General features: G+C 39.9%; 1 protein-coding gene across 1 annotated transcript; it reads right to left on the bottom strand.

The window, feature by feature from the left end:
- Positions 1-775: 775 nt before the first annotated feature.
- LOC123826807 (zinc finger protein 418-like) lies at positions 776-16,331 on the bottom strand. The gene is made up of 3 exons (XM_045850918.1): positions 16,056-16,331; positions 15,587-15,713; positions 776-6,988 (listed from the first exon to the last, which is right to left on the bottom strand). Exons 1-3 carry the CDS (start codon positions 16,188-16,190, stop codon positions 5,013-5,015), a joined length of 2,238 nt encoding a protein of 745 aa, XP_045706874.1. The 5' UTR covers positions 16,191-16,331; the 3' UTR covers positions 776-5,012.
- Between the last annotated feature and the right edge of the window lie 1,147 nt (positions 16,332-17,478).

Below are 17,478 nucleotides of genomic sequence, written 5' to 3'. Positions count from 1 at the left end.
TGTATTTTTACCATTCATGAAATATAAAATATAATATGCCAAAAATGTTGCTTATTTTCCTCCTTCCTCAATATTAAAATGGCTATACAGAAATTTACCAATTTATAAGTTTTTTTAAATGCATGCTGATATGACAGCTGTCACAATACAATCTAACAAAATTCTTTTGAATGAAGTTAAAGACAGCTAAGCACTACTAGAGCCATCTTATGGGGGGAAAAAAAGTGAACTTTTTGACCAACCCAATATTAGTTTTTTGTTGTATACCCCAGTGATTAGATATTATATAACTTACTAAGTGATCATTCTGATAAATCTTATACCCATCTGACAAAATCCATAGTTAAAATTAGTTTCTCAGCCCAGGCCAGATAGCTCAGTAGGTTAGAGCACCATCCCATGATATGACAAGGTTGTGGGTTCAATCTCTGGTCAGTGCATCTGCAAAAATCAACTAAAGACTTCATAAATGAGGGCAACAAAAAATTGATATTTCTCTCTATCTCTGTATCTCTCTCCCTGCCCCTTCTTCTCTTTTTCGAAAATCAAAAAATAATCTTCAGCCCTGGCTGGTGTGGCTCAGTGGATGGAGTTCCAGGCTGTGAACTGAAGGGTCGCTGTTTCGATTCCTAGTAAAGGCACATGCCTTGGTTCCCTGGTACATAATGTAGTCTATTAAATATGCAACAGCACTAGCACAAAAATGAAAATATACACACCATACTATAAAAGTACTTTATTGACTACAAAAGGTAAACCATTACCTGAGCCTTTGTTAAGTTGCAAGCAATCATTTTGCAGGTAGAGGGTCTTGCATTCCTATTGAAGAGAACATTCTATCTCTCAAGCTCAATAAAGCACATCTCAATAAAGGGGGGTGTGCACACATGGGAAAATCTGAGAAATTTTACTACATCAACAACCCAGTTATCCAAACATACATATGACAAGTATGGCATAAGAATATAGGACACACTTTTGAAAATAAAAAAATTCATAATAGAAACATAAATGGGTGTCTATTTACTTGTAATCTAAATGTCAATAAAGAAAATTATTGAAAAAACTGGCAGAAATAATAGTGACAAAGTTATTGGAATTTTTGTTGATGTGAAAATTGTATTGTAATTATCATAACAAAGGAGAAATTGTGAGTTACAGACATAATTACTGATTCATAGGTGACATGCTAAATATGACACTGTCAATGCAATAGGTTTAGGAACATATTGAGGAATTATATTTCATGAGACACCAAGACACACTTTAAAAGTGTGAACCTCTCACACTTTTATTGAGAAAACCTCTCAATAAATGGTTGTAAAATGCAACTAGTGATACAATCAAGCACTTAAAAAAACTTCAAGCTAAAGAAAGGATGGAAATGATGTTAGAATTCAGTAAGACGAGTTTGAACTGAGCCTGCATATGAACAGACACCTCATCTCTGCTTAGGGGACTAGAGCGGATCCCATGGTTATTATTCTCTTTAAAATGATGGACACTTCATTCTTCTGATATAGACTGATTACTAAAAAGTGTACTTGTATCTCTACGAAATGGGGAAAATCACCTGGACTTACAATTAATGATAGGTTACCATGAAAATGCAATGACATCAAAACAATGCTCTAAAGTCCAAGGTCACTCACAAGGGCTGCTCAGCACTGCTCAATCTGTTAAAGATCGAAAATCAGTAAGACAAGGGTTTTAGAGATTCAGCTCTAACCCAAGACATTCTATTGACAGCAGTGAGGACAGAAAAAAAACAGAACTAGCATCAGTTTTAAGAGTGTACATGCATGTCATCCTGGTGATTTTAAATGGATTGTTAAGAAAATGTCTTGGAAGCAGATTGCAAATTATTACGAAAGACGCTCAGCACTCACCCTCTTCTCTGAAAAATCCCATGAGCTATACAACTCGGCTAACTGGGCTGTGGAGGCATAGATTCAACCTGATTTGGCCAATTGTCCCTTGCCAAGCAATCAGGAGTCAGAATCTCCGTTGTGACCAGAGTGCGCTAGGCAGCTGATGAGGGTTCTGATCCTAGCAGAAGGATCATGTTCCTACCCAAGGATCTTTGGTGCAGACATGGAGACACTGGAAATGAGGATGCAGCTGCTGGAAATAGTCAGGGCTACAGGGAATACAGGGTGAGCATCAGTGTCTCCTCCAGCCAGTCCTGGACAGAGTAAAGGATCAAATGGGCACTGTGTTTCCTGCATGAGGAGGTGAACACTCCACCAGGGAGATAACAATACTATAGGTCTCCAGCATCACTTCTCAATATGTCCCAGGTATCACGTCCCACTGTCCTCAAAAGCCAATAGACAAAATGTATCCAAGGCTTAACATTGTTTTCCCTGGCAAGATCACTGGAAATCAGACAGGATTCCCATGAATGCTGTGAGGCAGGTGTTAAGCCCTTTAAGACATCAGAAAAATGCAGAAAAGTCATGATAATTGCAACAATGAAAACAACAGCAACAGCCGAGTTTCCCATATCAACAGTCTTCCCTGTCTCCCTGCCTTGTTCTGAGGCCTTAATACACTACAATAGATGGCGACCCCAGTTCACCAACAGACTTAGGAGTTTGAAGTCAGCATTTTGGATCTGACATTTGTCTGTTGTGACCTTAGAAAAACCCCTTTTTCTTCCTGATCCTTCATTTCCCCAGAAATGCAGTAAGTTATTAACCCACAGGATGCAGTTGAATTAAGAAGGAAATAAACAGCAAATCCTGTCATACAAGTACCTGGAAGTGTGTATTGAATTTCATTAACTCTATTGATTCTCAAAAGGGCCGTGGTTTGTGCCTTCATTAATTTCATGTAGCAAAGTGAGATTGGGGGATTTTATGATCACCCAGAGGTACCACACTGGGGAATCCATATGGGAAGCCCTGAAGCCACATTGTCCCATGTGGGGTCTGTACAGATGCAGCTGATATGGGGGATCAGAAAGTTCCATTTATTTTTCACAAGCACCTGGGGCAGGTCTGAGGTGTCTCCCATGGGAAATAACTGGTGGTATAGCTACTGCCTTTGAAATGAGCACCAAGGCTGGGATAAAAGCTGCTGTTCATCCCATTTTACACAGAAGGAAACAGAGGTCCATTAAGTGTACTATGTTCCTTTAATCATAAAAATGTTCCATAATGTTAAGATTGAACCCAATTTGCATGGCAAAAGGTATGGGAAGTCTAAATACTGACTTCTTCTCTTTGGCCTCCAGGAGGGCTTGAGGATCAACAAATATCCATTCATCTTCTTACCTCCCGGTGCACCTTCAAATGCTACTGTAGGCAGCTAACCCGACATTAGACCATAAAAATGGGTGAACTCTAACAAGTAAGGCTTTTTATTATATTACTAAATGTATGAACTTACAAAGATGATGAATTATGTTAATAATGCAGATTATTCTTTAAAGTATATAATATGTACCTATTACACTGTGTACAATAAAAGAAAATCCCAATGATTAGGTCATATTTGCCACTATTAAAAACAATTATTTCATAAATCAAGTATTACATCTCCTTTTAGGAGTCAAAGTGGGTGTCATGGCAACATATATCTTTGCTGTTTCACTGTTAACTATCTTTGCTGTTTCACTTTGCTGTTAAAGGAAAAGAGCCCAAAATCATAAAAGAATAGGTACAAATCATTACAGAAATGCAACTAAAACAAGAGCACATACAAACTCAGAAAAAGCTAAAATTAACAAAAATTGAACAAATCAGTATTTTGCTAGGGTGGGGAAATGCAACCCTCATACACTATGAATAAAAAGGCATAAAGGGCTCTAGTCTGTGTGGTTCAATTGGTTAGAGCATTATCCAAAGGTGAAAAGTTACAGGTTTGCCTCCTGGTCAGGGCACATAAGTAGGTTAGGAATGCGAACCCTGATTTGAGCATGTAACCAATCAATTTTTCTCTCCCTCCCTTCCTGTCTCTCTAAAAGCAGTGAAATAAAATGTTCTTGGGTGAGGATAAAAAAAAAGGTCCCAAAAGAGTCCATAAAGTCACAGATTAACAATGCTTTGTTAGGTTCTGCAAAACATAAACATTAAACTTATGACACAGGCCAACACTGAGAACACTGGTAAAACATTAAAGTCAGATGTTTCCTCAGCAAGTTTACTTCAGTATCATTATACTGAAAAAAATAAAACATTTCCTAAAACCTATTCATTTACAGTGAAAAATCTCCAAGGTCAAAAGGTATAAATTTATCGCTAAAGATTTCCTATATTCACTTCACACTCAAAGCCTTTAAACAGTGTGAAGTGTGTTTAAGATGGTGATGACTATGAGATAAGAGATTTCCCACATTTTATGTCCTCATAAGGCCTATCTCCAGTGTGAACTCCCTGATAATAGGGGAATGGATAGAAGAAGCATTTCCCATATCCACTGTACTCATAACACCTTTTACCAGAGTGAAATCTCTGAATATAATGGAGCTTAGTACTACAATAAAAAAAATTCCTCATATTGCCTGCATACATAAATCAATTTTCCTGTCACATCTCAGAAGATAACAGAAGAAATGGCTAGAAAATAAAAGATTTCCCAAATTTCCTTAACTAGTAAGAATTTAGTCATTGAGACCCAAGGACAATGACAGCCACAGCTACTGGTAAAAGATTTTCCACATTCAATGCGGGCATAAGACCGTCCTCTGGGTGAACTCTCTGATGATAATAGAGATTACAGATAAATAAAAATTTCACATTCCCTGCAGCCATAAGGTCATTTTACTAAGTGAATACTCTGATGACAACAAGGTGAATATTACAGATGTTTTCTGAATTCACTGCACTCATAGGCTTTTCTTTTGTGTGAACCCACTGATGCTAACAGAGGTGGCAGCTACACATAAAGGATTTCCCACACTCACTGCACTAATAAGGCCTTTCTCCAGTATAAACTATATGATGTTTACATAGGTCGGAGCTACTGGTAAAAGATTTCCCACATTCACCACACTGAAAAGCCTTTGCTTAAGTATGAACTCTGTGATGTTTATGGAGGGCAGAACTATTAGTAAAAGATTTCCCACATTCAAAACATTCATAAGGCCTTTCTCCAGTATGAACTTTCCGATGATTATGCAGGCCAGACCCACTGACATAGGATTTCCCACATTCACCACACTCATAAGGCCTTTCTCCAGTGTGAACTCTAAGATGTATACGGAGGGCACAACTCTTCGTAAAAGATTTCCCACATTCACTGCACTCATAAGGCCTTTCTCCTTTGTGTACTCTCTGATGATAACAGAGGGTAGAACTTCTGGTAAAAGATTTCCCACATTCACCACACTCATAAGGTCTTTCTCCAGTATGAACTGTGTGGTGTTTATGAAGGGCAGAGCTTGTGGTAAACGATTTCCCACATTCAGTGCATTGATAAGGCCTTTCTCCAGTGTGAACTGTATAATGGCTACGGAGGTTAGAGCTCCAGGTAAAAGATTTTCCACATATGCGGCACTGATAAGGCCTTTCTCCAGTGTGAACCCTGTGATGTATACGGAGGGCAGAACTCTTGGTAAAAGATTTCCCACATTCACTGCACTCATAGGGTCTTTCTCCAGTGTGAACCCTGTGATGTTTACTGAGGTCATAGCTACTGGTAAAAGATTTCCCACATTCACCACAGTCATAATGTCTTTCTCTAGTGTGAACTATCTGATGTTTACGGAGGGCAAAGCTACTGGTAAAAGATTTCTCACATTCTCTGCACTCATAAGGCCTTTCTCCAGTGTGAACTCTCTGATGTTTACGGAGATCTGAGCTCCAGGTAAAAGATTTCCCACATACACTGCACTCATAAGGCCTTTCTCCAGTGTGAACTCTCTGATGATAAAGTAGGTGAGAGCTAATGGTAAAACATTTCCCACAGGTACCACACTCATAAGGCCTTTCTCCAGTGTGAACCCTCTGGTGTTTATGGAGGGCAGAGCCATTGGTAAAAGATTTCCCACATTCACCACACTGAAAAGGCCTTTCTCCAGTGTGAACTCTCTGATGATAAAGGAGGTGAGAGCTAATGGTAAAACATTTCCCACAGGTACCACACTCATAAGGCCTTTCTCCAGTGTGAAATCTCTGGTGTTTATGGAGGACAGAGCCATTGGCAAAAGATTTCCCACATTCACTACACTGAAAAGGACTTTCTCCAGTGTGAAGTCTGTAATGATTATGGAAGTTAGAGCTATGGGTAAAACATTTCCCACATGCACCACACTCATAAGGCCTTTCTCCAGTGTGATCTCTGTAATGTTTATGAATGGCAGAGCCACTGGTCAAAGATTTACTACATTCACTGCCCTCATATGGCTTTTCCCCAGTGTGAACTTTCTGATGATAACAAAAACCTGAGATTCCTAGAAAACATTTTTCACATTCATCGCATGCATAATATTGTCTTCCAATATGGACAGCCTGGTCTGGAAGAGGAGTGTGTTTGCAGCCAATGGACTTCTTATATTCTTTTCTTGTGTGATAAATTTTTCTCCTTTGAAAATCCTCCTCAGATGTTGACATTTCATTTCCTCTTTCCCTGGTGTTAGTAGCCTGTTGTTGGATATTTCCTGAGTTGGTAAAAACGTTCTGCTCAAGCTCCTGGAAGGTAAAAGTCTTTTCAGACACATTGAAATTGCAGCCCTTCACAAGTGAGGCCTTGTCCACACCTTGTACAAAAGACTTCTGTTTCAAGTGTTGCTCCTCGTGCTGGTGATGCTTTGCAATAAAACAAAATTGTTTTGCACATGCTCCACACCTCAGCACTTTCTGTCTCTGTTGAGTTCCCTGCTGGTCAACCAAGAGAAAAATTTCCCTCAAGACACACCCACAACTGTCACAGGGGTGGCTCTTTTTGGAAGACAAAGCTGCCTTGGGATCCTTTGCCTGGGACACTCTTACAGAAAGGTTCTGGTCAATGGGAGCCTCCACATCTGCCACTCCACAACAGCAACCTGAACAAAAACAAACACTGGTGAATTTTGATGTTGACTTAGTAGAAAAAGAATATTCCCAACACAAATGTCCATTTTGCAAAGCTAGGCATGATCTATGGACTAATTTTCAAGACAAAGACTTAAACTCTGTGAAAATGGCTGTTATTATTGGTTGTCCCAAAAGGTCAGAAAATAATGGAGACCTCACCAAAAAAGATACAACCATTGCAAGAAAAACAAAGAAGAGAGCAGGGCTTACTAGCTGTTCCTCCACAAATGGCTTCCTGAAGGGCTTTTCCTTCTGGTGATGGGAGTCTTGTTGAAGAAGTTGAATGTGCCCAAAACACATAAAAATTGATTGTATCACAGCCCATGACTTCAGGTCAGTGTAAGAATATGTGAGCCCTAACTTCTGTGCCTTACTTGGTTGGAGCATTGTCCCATAAATTACAAGTCTGTAGGTTTGATTCCTGGTCAGGGCACATACCTAGGCTGCGGGGTCAATCCCCATCACTAGTCACTGTGCATGCGAGAGGCAACCAACTGATGTTTCTCTCTCACATCTCTCTTTATACATCTGTCCTTCCTCTTTCTAAAACCAATAGACATATCCATGGGTGATGAATGAAAAAATGATACTCAAAAACAGAAGAATATATGCACACTATGAGGCTCTACAGGCACGAATCAAGTTTGAAGGGTAGTAACAAGAGATGTGTGACCGAAATGGTTGAGGTGAAGGGTTTAGAAAAATGGAGATTATTCACAGGCTGTGAATCCTAGGAGAAATGATAACTATGAGAACTGAGTAGTAGGAAAAGTATCAACAATAAGGACAAGAAGATTAAGCTGTGATAGATTAAGTAGATTAAGAATGATAACAATATACTGTTAAATAAATGGGTTCCTAGTTATAACTTTAATAAAGCCCTGGCATCAAGTCCTCACCAATTTCCATTTACCATGTTGGCACCCCTTCTGAGCCCACACAGCCATGCATGGAGCCATGCGCCTCCTGTGATGTACAAATGACTCTTCCCCTTAACTCTCAGTCAAGCCATTCATGGGATTCAAAACAAGAAATGCTAAGAGAGAAACTGAAGAGATGAATGGTAAGCAACTATAATAGAACAAGACAGCACAAAACAGACTCAGCAAAAGATCTTTGTGAGTAACATCATCAAAATAGCAGAACAAGAGACAGAAGGATATCTCCACATTCCATAAACAAGTACACAGCTATCCATGAACAAAACAGTCTTGGAGGAGGCGAATAAGAGCTCATAAAGGTAAACAGCAAAGCAGAAAAGCCAAAAATGGAGAACTACTCAGAAATATTGAATAAAAAGACTGGCTGAGCAAAATTATGTGCAGATGATGAAGCACAGAAGACAAGAGTCAAAGTTACCTCTGTCAGCCACCATGCTTGTGGTAGCATTGACCCTAGTGAAATGTATGGAGAAAAACTGTAAGAAACTTTGTTATTTGGAATACAGGAGTCCCTGGAACATTGAAAGAAAAATGTTAGAAAAGGAAAAAAATAGGTAGAAAGTTTATAAAAATATATTCTGAAGACTGACTTCCCAAATCTGAGAATACATGAGAATAATCAAGTTTGCTATTTCTCACAGGTCCTTGTGCAATTTAATGGATGTAAGCCTCACCAAGAACACTGTACTAAAAATGTCAAATATGCAAAGAAAATTCTGAAAGCACAAAATACATAGAAACATTTCCTACAGAAAGAACACACCCATAATGCTATAAATAAATATGCCCAAGAAAAAGTTAAAGACTAGAAGACAAACAAATGATACATTGAAAACACTAAATGAAATTAAATCTGCAAACCAACAGTATTTACTGAGGAAAATCATTCTTTAGAAATAAGAAAGACATTCCCAGACAAACAAAAGCTGAGTAACTTCATTGTCACTCAACTTGACTCATTAGAAATTCCAAAGGAAGTTCTTCAAGGTGAAATGAAAGAATACTTAACAGAAACATGAATACATAAAAAATGTATAAAACTCACTACTAATGCTGATAATGGAATAAAATTCACAATATTTCAACACTGCATTGGTGGAATGCACATTACCAAACACTATTGTAACATGAAAAAATAAAACTAGTACAAGCAACAAAGCTAACATTTTGTACATTAATATATACAATATAAAAACATGTAAATGGTGACATCAAATATATTTAAATAGGTGGTGTGGTGAAGAGTCAAATGGTAGAAATTTTGTATGCAATTGAAGTTGCCATCAGGAAAAAATAGTATTGAGTGAATTAGTTGTGTTATGTAAGTCTTGTGGAAACTACAAGCAAATACCTATGTAACAACAACAACAACAACAACAACAACAAACCAGAAAGAAGTTTAAGCATACCACTGTAAAAAATGATGAAATCACAAAGGAAAACAGTGATATAGAAAGATAAACAAACAAACTACAAAAGAGCCAGAATCCAACAAGAAAGTGGCAGTAGTAGGCTGTAACAACAAATTCTCCAAGGAAAGCACAGAGTGACTGAAGAGATTAAAAACAAACAAAGAAAACATAAGACACAATATATGCTGCCTATAAGAGATACCCTAAATATTTATGGATACAAATAGCCTGAAAACAAAAACAGGGAAACATATTCCTTGGACATAAAACCAAAAGACAGAAGGAGTAACTAAAATTCTATCTGGCAAAGATGACCTCAAATATTGTCACAAATGATAAAGGTCATCAAAGAATAGTAAAGGAGTCAATTCACCAAGAGGACAACAATGTTAAGTATTAAGCATCCCACAGCATATGTTAATGATATTAAGCAAATCATATCAGAACTGAAAGCATATAAAACAAGCCCAGTATTAGTTCAGTAGTAGTAGTGAATTTCAATATTCCCCTTTCAACAAAAACTAGGTCACCCATCTAAAAGCACTAAGGAATCACTGAAGCTTGATGATACTTTAGAACAAACAGAACTCATACATTTATACAGAACATCCCACCAAAATGCACCAAGCAGAAGATGCATTTTTGTCAAGAGCACATGAAACATTCTCTAGGTAGATCTTACATTAGATCCAAAAACAAGTCCCAAACTTTCAGAATATGTCACTTCAAATGTCCTATCTGATCACAGTCATAGAACAGAAGAAATCAATTTTAGTGTTAAGAAAGATGAATATTCACAAATAAGATGAAATTAAACACAACACCCCTGAACAACCACAGACTCAAAGGAAAAATGACAGATCACTCCAAACACATCTAGAGGCAAAAGGAAATAAAAACACAACAACCAAAGCTTACATACATGGAGCACAAAATGCAATGCTAACAGCGCATCTTATAGTGATAAACGCCCACCTCAAGACAAAAGATCTCAAATACACAACCTAACCCTGCAACTCAGGAACCTAGAAACACATGAAGATACTAAACCCAAAGTTAGTAAAGGAGAAAAACAATAAATATTAGGAAAGTCATACACAAAATAAAGGTAAGAAAACAAAAACAAAAGAATATCATAATTAGGAACTCTTTTTTGAAACATAAACAAAATTGCCAAACCTTCAGCTACACTAAACAAAAGAAACAAGAATCAAATGTATTTAAAAAGAAACGAGGCTTTCAGCCAAGATGGAGGCAACGGTAGGTATGCTTCACTTCCTCACATAACAAAAAGAAGCATAAAAACAAATTTAAAAAAATAGAACTGCAAGAAAATCAAACTGTATGGCAACAGTACAACCAAGGAGTTAAAGAAAAAACATTCATCCAGACTAGTAGGAGCGGTAGAGACTTGCGAACATAATGGAGAGGATGCACTGAAAGGCAGCAGCTGGTGGGTCAGGTGGGTGAGGCAGCAGTTGGCAGACCAGGCAGTCCCACATTCACAAGCAGATAAACCAGGAGGAATAACTGGGGAACCAGACACACTGGGCAACCCAGGGTTCCAGCGCTAGGAAAGAAAATTTCAAACCCTCTGGCTGTAAAAAGCCACAGGGTGGTTGCGGTGGTAGGAGAAACTGACAGTCTTACAGGAGAGTCCATTGGAAGGACACATACAGTCCCACAATGTACATAACTCCACCCACCCAGATATCAGCACCTAAAGGGCACAACTCACTTGTGGGTAGTAGTGGAATTGACTGAAAGTGGGGTGAGAGTGAGCAAGTGGTGCTGTTCCCACTCTGAACCCTCCCAAACATACAGCCCCACAACACAGTCAAGTGAGTTGCTCTGCCTTGACAAATACCTAAGGCTCTGCCCCTTACAAAATAACAGGTGCACAGACAAAGAAATAAGGCCCAAATGAAAGAATAGATCACAATTCCAGAAAAAGAACTAAATGAGGACGAGATACCCAACCTATAGATGCAGAGTTCAACACACTGATAATCAGGATGCTCGGAAAAATAATTCAGTATGGGCACAAAATAAAGATGGAAGGCTATACAAAGTGAAATAAAGAAAAATATACAGGGAATGAACAGTGAAGGGAAGGAAACCAGGACTCAAATCAACAATTTGGAACAGGAGGAAGAAATAAACATTCAACTGGAACAGAAGAAACAGGAATTCAAAAAAATGAGGAGAGGCTTAGGAACCTCTGGGACAACTTGAAAGATCCATCATCCCAATCACAGGGGTGCTAGGAGGAGAAGAGGAAGAGCAACAAACTGAACAATATCTTGAAGAATTAATGAAGGAAAACTTCCCCAAGCAGGTGAAGGAAATAGACATGCCAGTCCAGGAAGCTCAGAGAGTCCCACAGAAGTTGGACCCAAGGAGGAACACATCAAGGCACATCATAATTAATTTACCTATGATTAAACATAAAGAGAGAACTTAAAAGCAGCAAGAGAAAAGTAGGAAGTTACCTACAAAGGAATTCCCATAAGACTATCAGCTAACTTTTCAAAAGAAACCTTAGAGGCAAGACGGGGCCGGAAAGAAGGATTCAAAATCATGAAAAGCAAAAACCTACATCCAAGTTTACTCTACCCAGCAAAGCTATCATTTAGAATGGAAGGCCAGATAAAGTGCTTCCCAGGTAAGGAGTTTATCACCAGGCCCTTGTTATATGAAATGTTAAAGGGATTTAACTAAGAAAAAGAAGATTAAAACTATGAACAGTAAAATGACAACAAACTCACAACTATCAACAACAGAACCTAAAAAAACCTCAAAACTAAGCATATAACTAGAACAGGAACAGAATCACAGAAATGTAGATCACAAGCAAGGAGATTAGTGGGGAGGGGGAGAATGGAGGAAATGGTCAAGGGGTAAAAAATATCACTGGCAGGTCCAAACTAAACAGGAAGAGGTTAAGTACAGTATAGGAAATGGAGAAGCCAAAGAACTTATATGTACGACCCATGGACAAGAACTAAGAGAAGGGAATACTGGAGGGAAAGAGGGTAAAGGCCAAGGGGGAGAAAAAAATGGAAAAACTGTAATAGCGTAATCAATAAAATATACTTACAAAATAAAGAAATGAGCCCTGGCTTGGTGGTTCAGCCTACTGAGTGCTAGCCTGCAAACCAGAGGGCAGGAGGTTTGATACCTGGTCAGGGCACATGCCTGAGTTGCAGGCCAAGGCCAGGTTGCCAGTTGGGGGCATGTGATAGGCAACCACACATTGGTATTTCTCTCCTTCTGTGTCTCCCTGCATTACCCTCTCTAATAATAAATAAATAAAATCTTTACAAAAAAAGAAAAGAAATCAATGATGAGACCTTACACCTGACACTACAAAGGACAAAGCAACATAAGAGATATTTGCAGGTGACAAAACCCAACATACAGAACATTGTCCACATTCTACTATAAACATCTGAAATTATAAATAGATCCAATAAAAATATAGGATACAGAACAGACACTCCAATATCAGTTCCATATTTATAGTCTAACAATAAAAGCTTTGCAGAGAAATTAAGAAAGTAGTCAAATTCACAGCAGCATCAGAACCAATAAAAGACTCAGGAATAAATTCTACAAAGGAGGTGAAAGGGCTGTACATTGCACCCTCTAAAACAGTGATGAGCCCTGTTTGATGTAGCTCAGTGGACTGAGTGCCAGCCTGAGAACCAAAGAGTCAATGGTTTGATTCCCAGGCAGGGCACATTCCTTGGTTGCTGGTGGGGTCCCTGGCGTGAGGCGCAGGAGAGGAAACCACACACTGATGTTTCTCTCCCTTTGTTTTTCCCTAGCTTCCCCTCTTTCTCAAAATAAATAAATAACATTTTTCAAAAAAGACATTGATGAAAGAAGTTAAAGAAAACATAAATAAATGGAAAGACATCCTGTGTTCATGGATTTCAAAACTTAATATTGTAAAATGCCTACAGTACCCAAAGCAATCTACAGATTAAATGCAATCCCCATCAGAATTCCAACAGCATTTCACACAAAAACTTTAAAAAAAATTGTGAAATGTAGGAAACCTGAAAAGACCTCAAAGAACAAAAGCAATCTGGACACCACTGATAAAAATTAGCACCAAAATACTAAAAAATTAAATGTCAGTCCTAAAATTCTAAAACTACTTCAAGACAAAATACAGAATAAACTTTGGAGATTTGTATTGGAAATAATTTCCCTGATATGACACCAACTACCAGGCAAAAAGCAAAAATAAACAATCCTAACTACAAAAAACAAATAATCTTCTGCACAGCAGGACAATTAACAAAATGAAAAAGACAGCTACAGGACAGGAACAAATACTTAGAAACCACATAAAAGTATCCCTTGGAGATATTGTGGCTTCATTTCAGAGCACCACCATAAAGCAAGTATTTCCACATACGAAAAAAGTCACACAAATTTTTCTATTTCCCAGTGAATAAAGAAGTTATGTTTACATTACAGTGCAGTCTATTAACACAATCACTTTGTTTAAAAAAAAACCTACATAACTTAATTACAAATAGTTCATTACTGAAAATTGCTAACAAGTATCTCAGGCTGCTATTAAAATGGCAGCAGTACATTTGCTCACTGAAGTGTTTCCTAAAATATTGAATTTGTAAAACACAACACCTGCAAAGTACAATAAAGCAAAGTGCAAAAACACATGCACCTGAATCAGATGAGAAATTTATCAAATATACAAGGTGTTCAAAAGACTCATTGGCCCACCCTGGCCTGTAGCTGAGTTGCTTAGAGCAAACGTTCTGATACTCAAAGGTTCAGAGGCCCATCCTCAGTCAGAACACACAAGAATCAATCACAAATAAGTACAACAACAAATCAATGTTTCTCTGTCTCTTCAAAAAGGGATAAATACAAATTAAAACAAGAAAACTAATCATTAGCCCCAAAACATGGTGAAAAACACCACTAATACTGTAGAAACATCTTTGCAAAATGTACAAATGACCAACAGGAATACAAAAAAAACGCATTTCCTCATTAATCAAGATGGAATCTGGTTCCCTGCAAGACCACCAACCACAAATGCCTCCCTATGAGGGTTCAGTACAGGAGGTATTGGGGCTACAGGGAGAAGAGTGCTCACAGCCTTCCTGCCTGGTTTCAGGGACTATAGCCTCATTAAGGGTCAGAAGGGTACTAAGGCTAGGACTGAGCGAAAAGGCCTTGGGGCCATGAGCCACTAAGGAGACAGAACCTATCCTCCTGATAGGATCAAAGTCCTGCCTCCCTCACTTCACCCTGCTTGCCTGGAAAGATGGCTGGTTAGTCAGTGACAGTCTCCCTAGAGGGTAAGGTCCCTCTAGGGAGGGCCAACCTAAGCCAGGTGCCATCAGGGAAGGACTTAGGGGACTATAGAGAAGGGGCAGAAAGGCCCTCACCCATCAGCTATGTCATAGCCTGAGTCCTCATTCTATTTGTAAGAAGTCTCCTAATCTCTTGGCTGCTTTACTCCTGCCTCACTCGCCCTGAAAATAATTCCAGAGGCAGCTTTGGCCTTCGGAAGGAATAGAGGGCTCCCGAGGGGCAATCAGGCCTGACAAAGATTGTACATTGTTTCCTTTCAGGCTTGCACTGCCCTTTTGGTCTGAATCAGACTTGAACTGTAAGGATAAAGAGTGAAACTCCCTACCTGATCATACAGGCCTAAATGACCTTCTGGGGTCAGCACATCTCACAGACAGCGACCAGAGACAATCCCTGTATTTCTTAAATTATAATCTGTAGATGATGTCAGTTTTTCCTGACTGTAGTTTTTCAACATTGATTGGTGCACTTTACTATGATGAGCACATACTGTGTATCTCTGTGTGAGCTAAACTCAATAAAAGCCCATTGAGACAGAGGCTCGAGACCTTTCTCCTCTGAGACACTGGTCAGCTCTTTCTCTACAAGAAGATCTTGTCTTGGAAGTTTCATTTCATCATAGTGGGCCGTGAGGCCTTCTGGGGACGAACACTTCCACAGAACAGGGCATGGCAAAAAAAAAAAAACAAAAAAAAAACAAAACCGGCCTGACAAGTCCAGGATCTGCCTAGAAAACTATGAAGCAAGCAGTACCCACAGTCCTCACAGGTGAGGACTGAGCGCACCCTAGGGAACAGAGGGCACGAGGAAATGCAAAACCTACTCAGTCACCGGGAGAGAGTGAGGGTCTTACCCAGTGAGGATACAAGACCAAAATTCTCCAGCATCACATGGAGGTACAGGCGTCTCTCAGCCGCATTAAGGAGGCTCCACTCTGTCCTGGAGAAATACACCGCCACATCCTCAAAGGTCACCCTAACCTGTCAGAATTGATACAAATGAATCCGGCACAGTCTGTCCCACACCCTGAAATCCTACTCTATACAAAATTTCCCCACATTCAACCTGCCCCCCGTTCAGAGTGGACAACCCCTCTAAGTCCCAGTAAAGACGCGGCTCGGATTCACACTGTTGAATGCGGACACACCAAGGACCCCAGGTCACGGGTCCCCCCGGCTCAGCCGCCTCTGCACCTGTTCACAGAGCGGGCCCTCCCCGGGTGACCCTTCCATAACCCGCCAGACTCTCGCTGTTCCCGACGCCCCACAACTGGCTGCAGGGCACCATGGGGTAACGGAGAGAGACTGGGGGACACGACTCACCTCAGCCAGGTGCCTCCACCCAGCCTCCGCCATCTGACTCTGTGGGCCGGGAGGGGCGCCAGCAGCGGGGGAGGCGGGTGTCCCTGGTACAGCGAGCTCCTGTCTCCGCCCTGGCGCCTCGCTCCCGAGCAGCATCACCTGGCCTCACACATGCTGCGGTGACCACTACTTTCCCACCTTCTCCATTCGATTTTGAGATCCCAGATCCTGACTTAGTTATAACAGACACTGAGAGAAGAGCAAATGCCCGCCACTGCTGACCCGAGCCCCATTCTACCTGAGAGTCCAAACGGAAATGTCTTTACTGAGTGTTCATTGGCTCCTTGTCCCAGGATTCCTCGTCTGCCTTCTGGGTAATGTAGTTCTTGCACTCCAAGACTGGGATGCTGTATTTACCCCGACCCAGGAGTGGATTTACCGACCCCAAGAATATTCTCTGAATACTAAATGTACTCTGTCGCACCCCCAGCGGGCATCACTTCTTAGGCAAGGTAGTCTGTGGTGTGCCTCCAAGCCACCCCTCCCCCCTTTTTTAAGATGTTGGTTTTGGTAATCTTTCTTAAGGATCTGCACCACTTTCTGATCTTCACACATCCTGTCTCTTCTTGATTCAGGCCATCTGGCATGAGACTCCTTCAAGCAGAGGGAGATTACACGAGCCACTAATGCTACCATCCTGCCTCAGTTGGACACACTATGTAAAGTGAATGTTATAAAACATACACTAATACTGAAGCGCATTTGTGTCTGATGAAGCGACAAGTCTTAGATCTGCCTGAGCAGCTGTGTGACTAGAGTCCACACTGATTTGATCAGGTGCCTCTGACTTAAATATACACTTTTTTCAAACAATGGAGTTCTTGTTGAAGACATCAAAGACAAACAATAACAGGGATTCAGCCCAGAAATTGCATGTAAAGTTCCAGACCAGAAACTCAATATGCCAATAAAGCTATTCACACTCATTTGTTGGTTCCTTAATGCATAATGTAACCTATTAAATGTGCAATAGCACTATGTAAACAATATCAATATATACCTTAATTTAATCACACTGGTTTATGCTGGTTATTGGGGCTCAGTGGATTGAGTGCTGGCCTGCGAACCACACAGTTGCTGGTTTGATTCCCAGTCAGGGCACATGCCTGTATTGCAAATAGGTTCCCCGATGAAGGGCATGGAATCACACAGGAGGCAACCACACATTGATGTTTCTTTCCCTATCTTTCTCCCTCCCTTCTCCTCTCTCTAAAAATGAATAAAATCTTTAAAAAATACTTGATTGATTAAAAACACAAACTGTTATCTAGGCCTTCAAGTAGTTGCATGCAATCTTTTTGCAGATGGAGGGTCTTGCCTTCCTGTTGATGCCAATACATTATTACTGAAGCTCAATAAATCATATTATAATGAAGAGGATATG

This window comes from Phyllostomus hastatus, unplaced genomic scaffold (genome assembly GCF_019186645.2).
Source record: "Phyllostomus hastatus isolate PE091 unplaced genomic scaffold, TTU_PhHast_1.1 phas_contig_133, whole genome shotgun sequence".
Lineage (NCBI taxonomy): Eukaryota > Metazoa > Chordata > Mammalia > Chiroptera > Phyllostomidae > Phyllostomus > Phyllostomus hastatus.
Note: the sequence above shows the minus strand (reverse complement) of the source record. Positions and strands in the feature narration are given on the sequence as shown.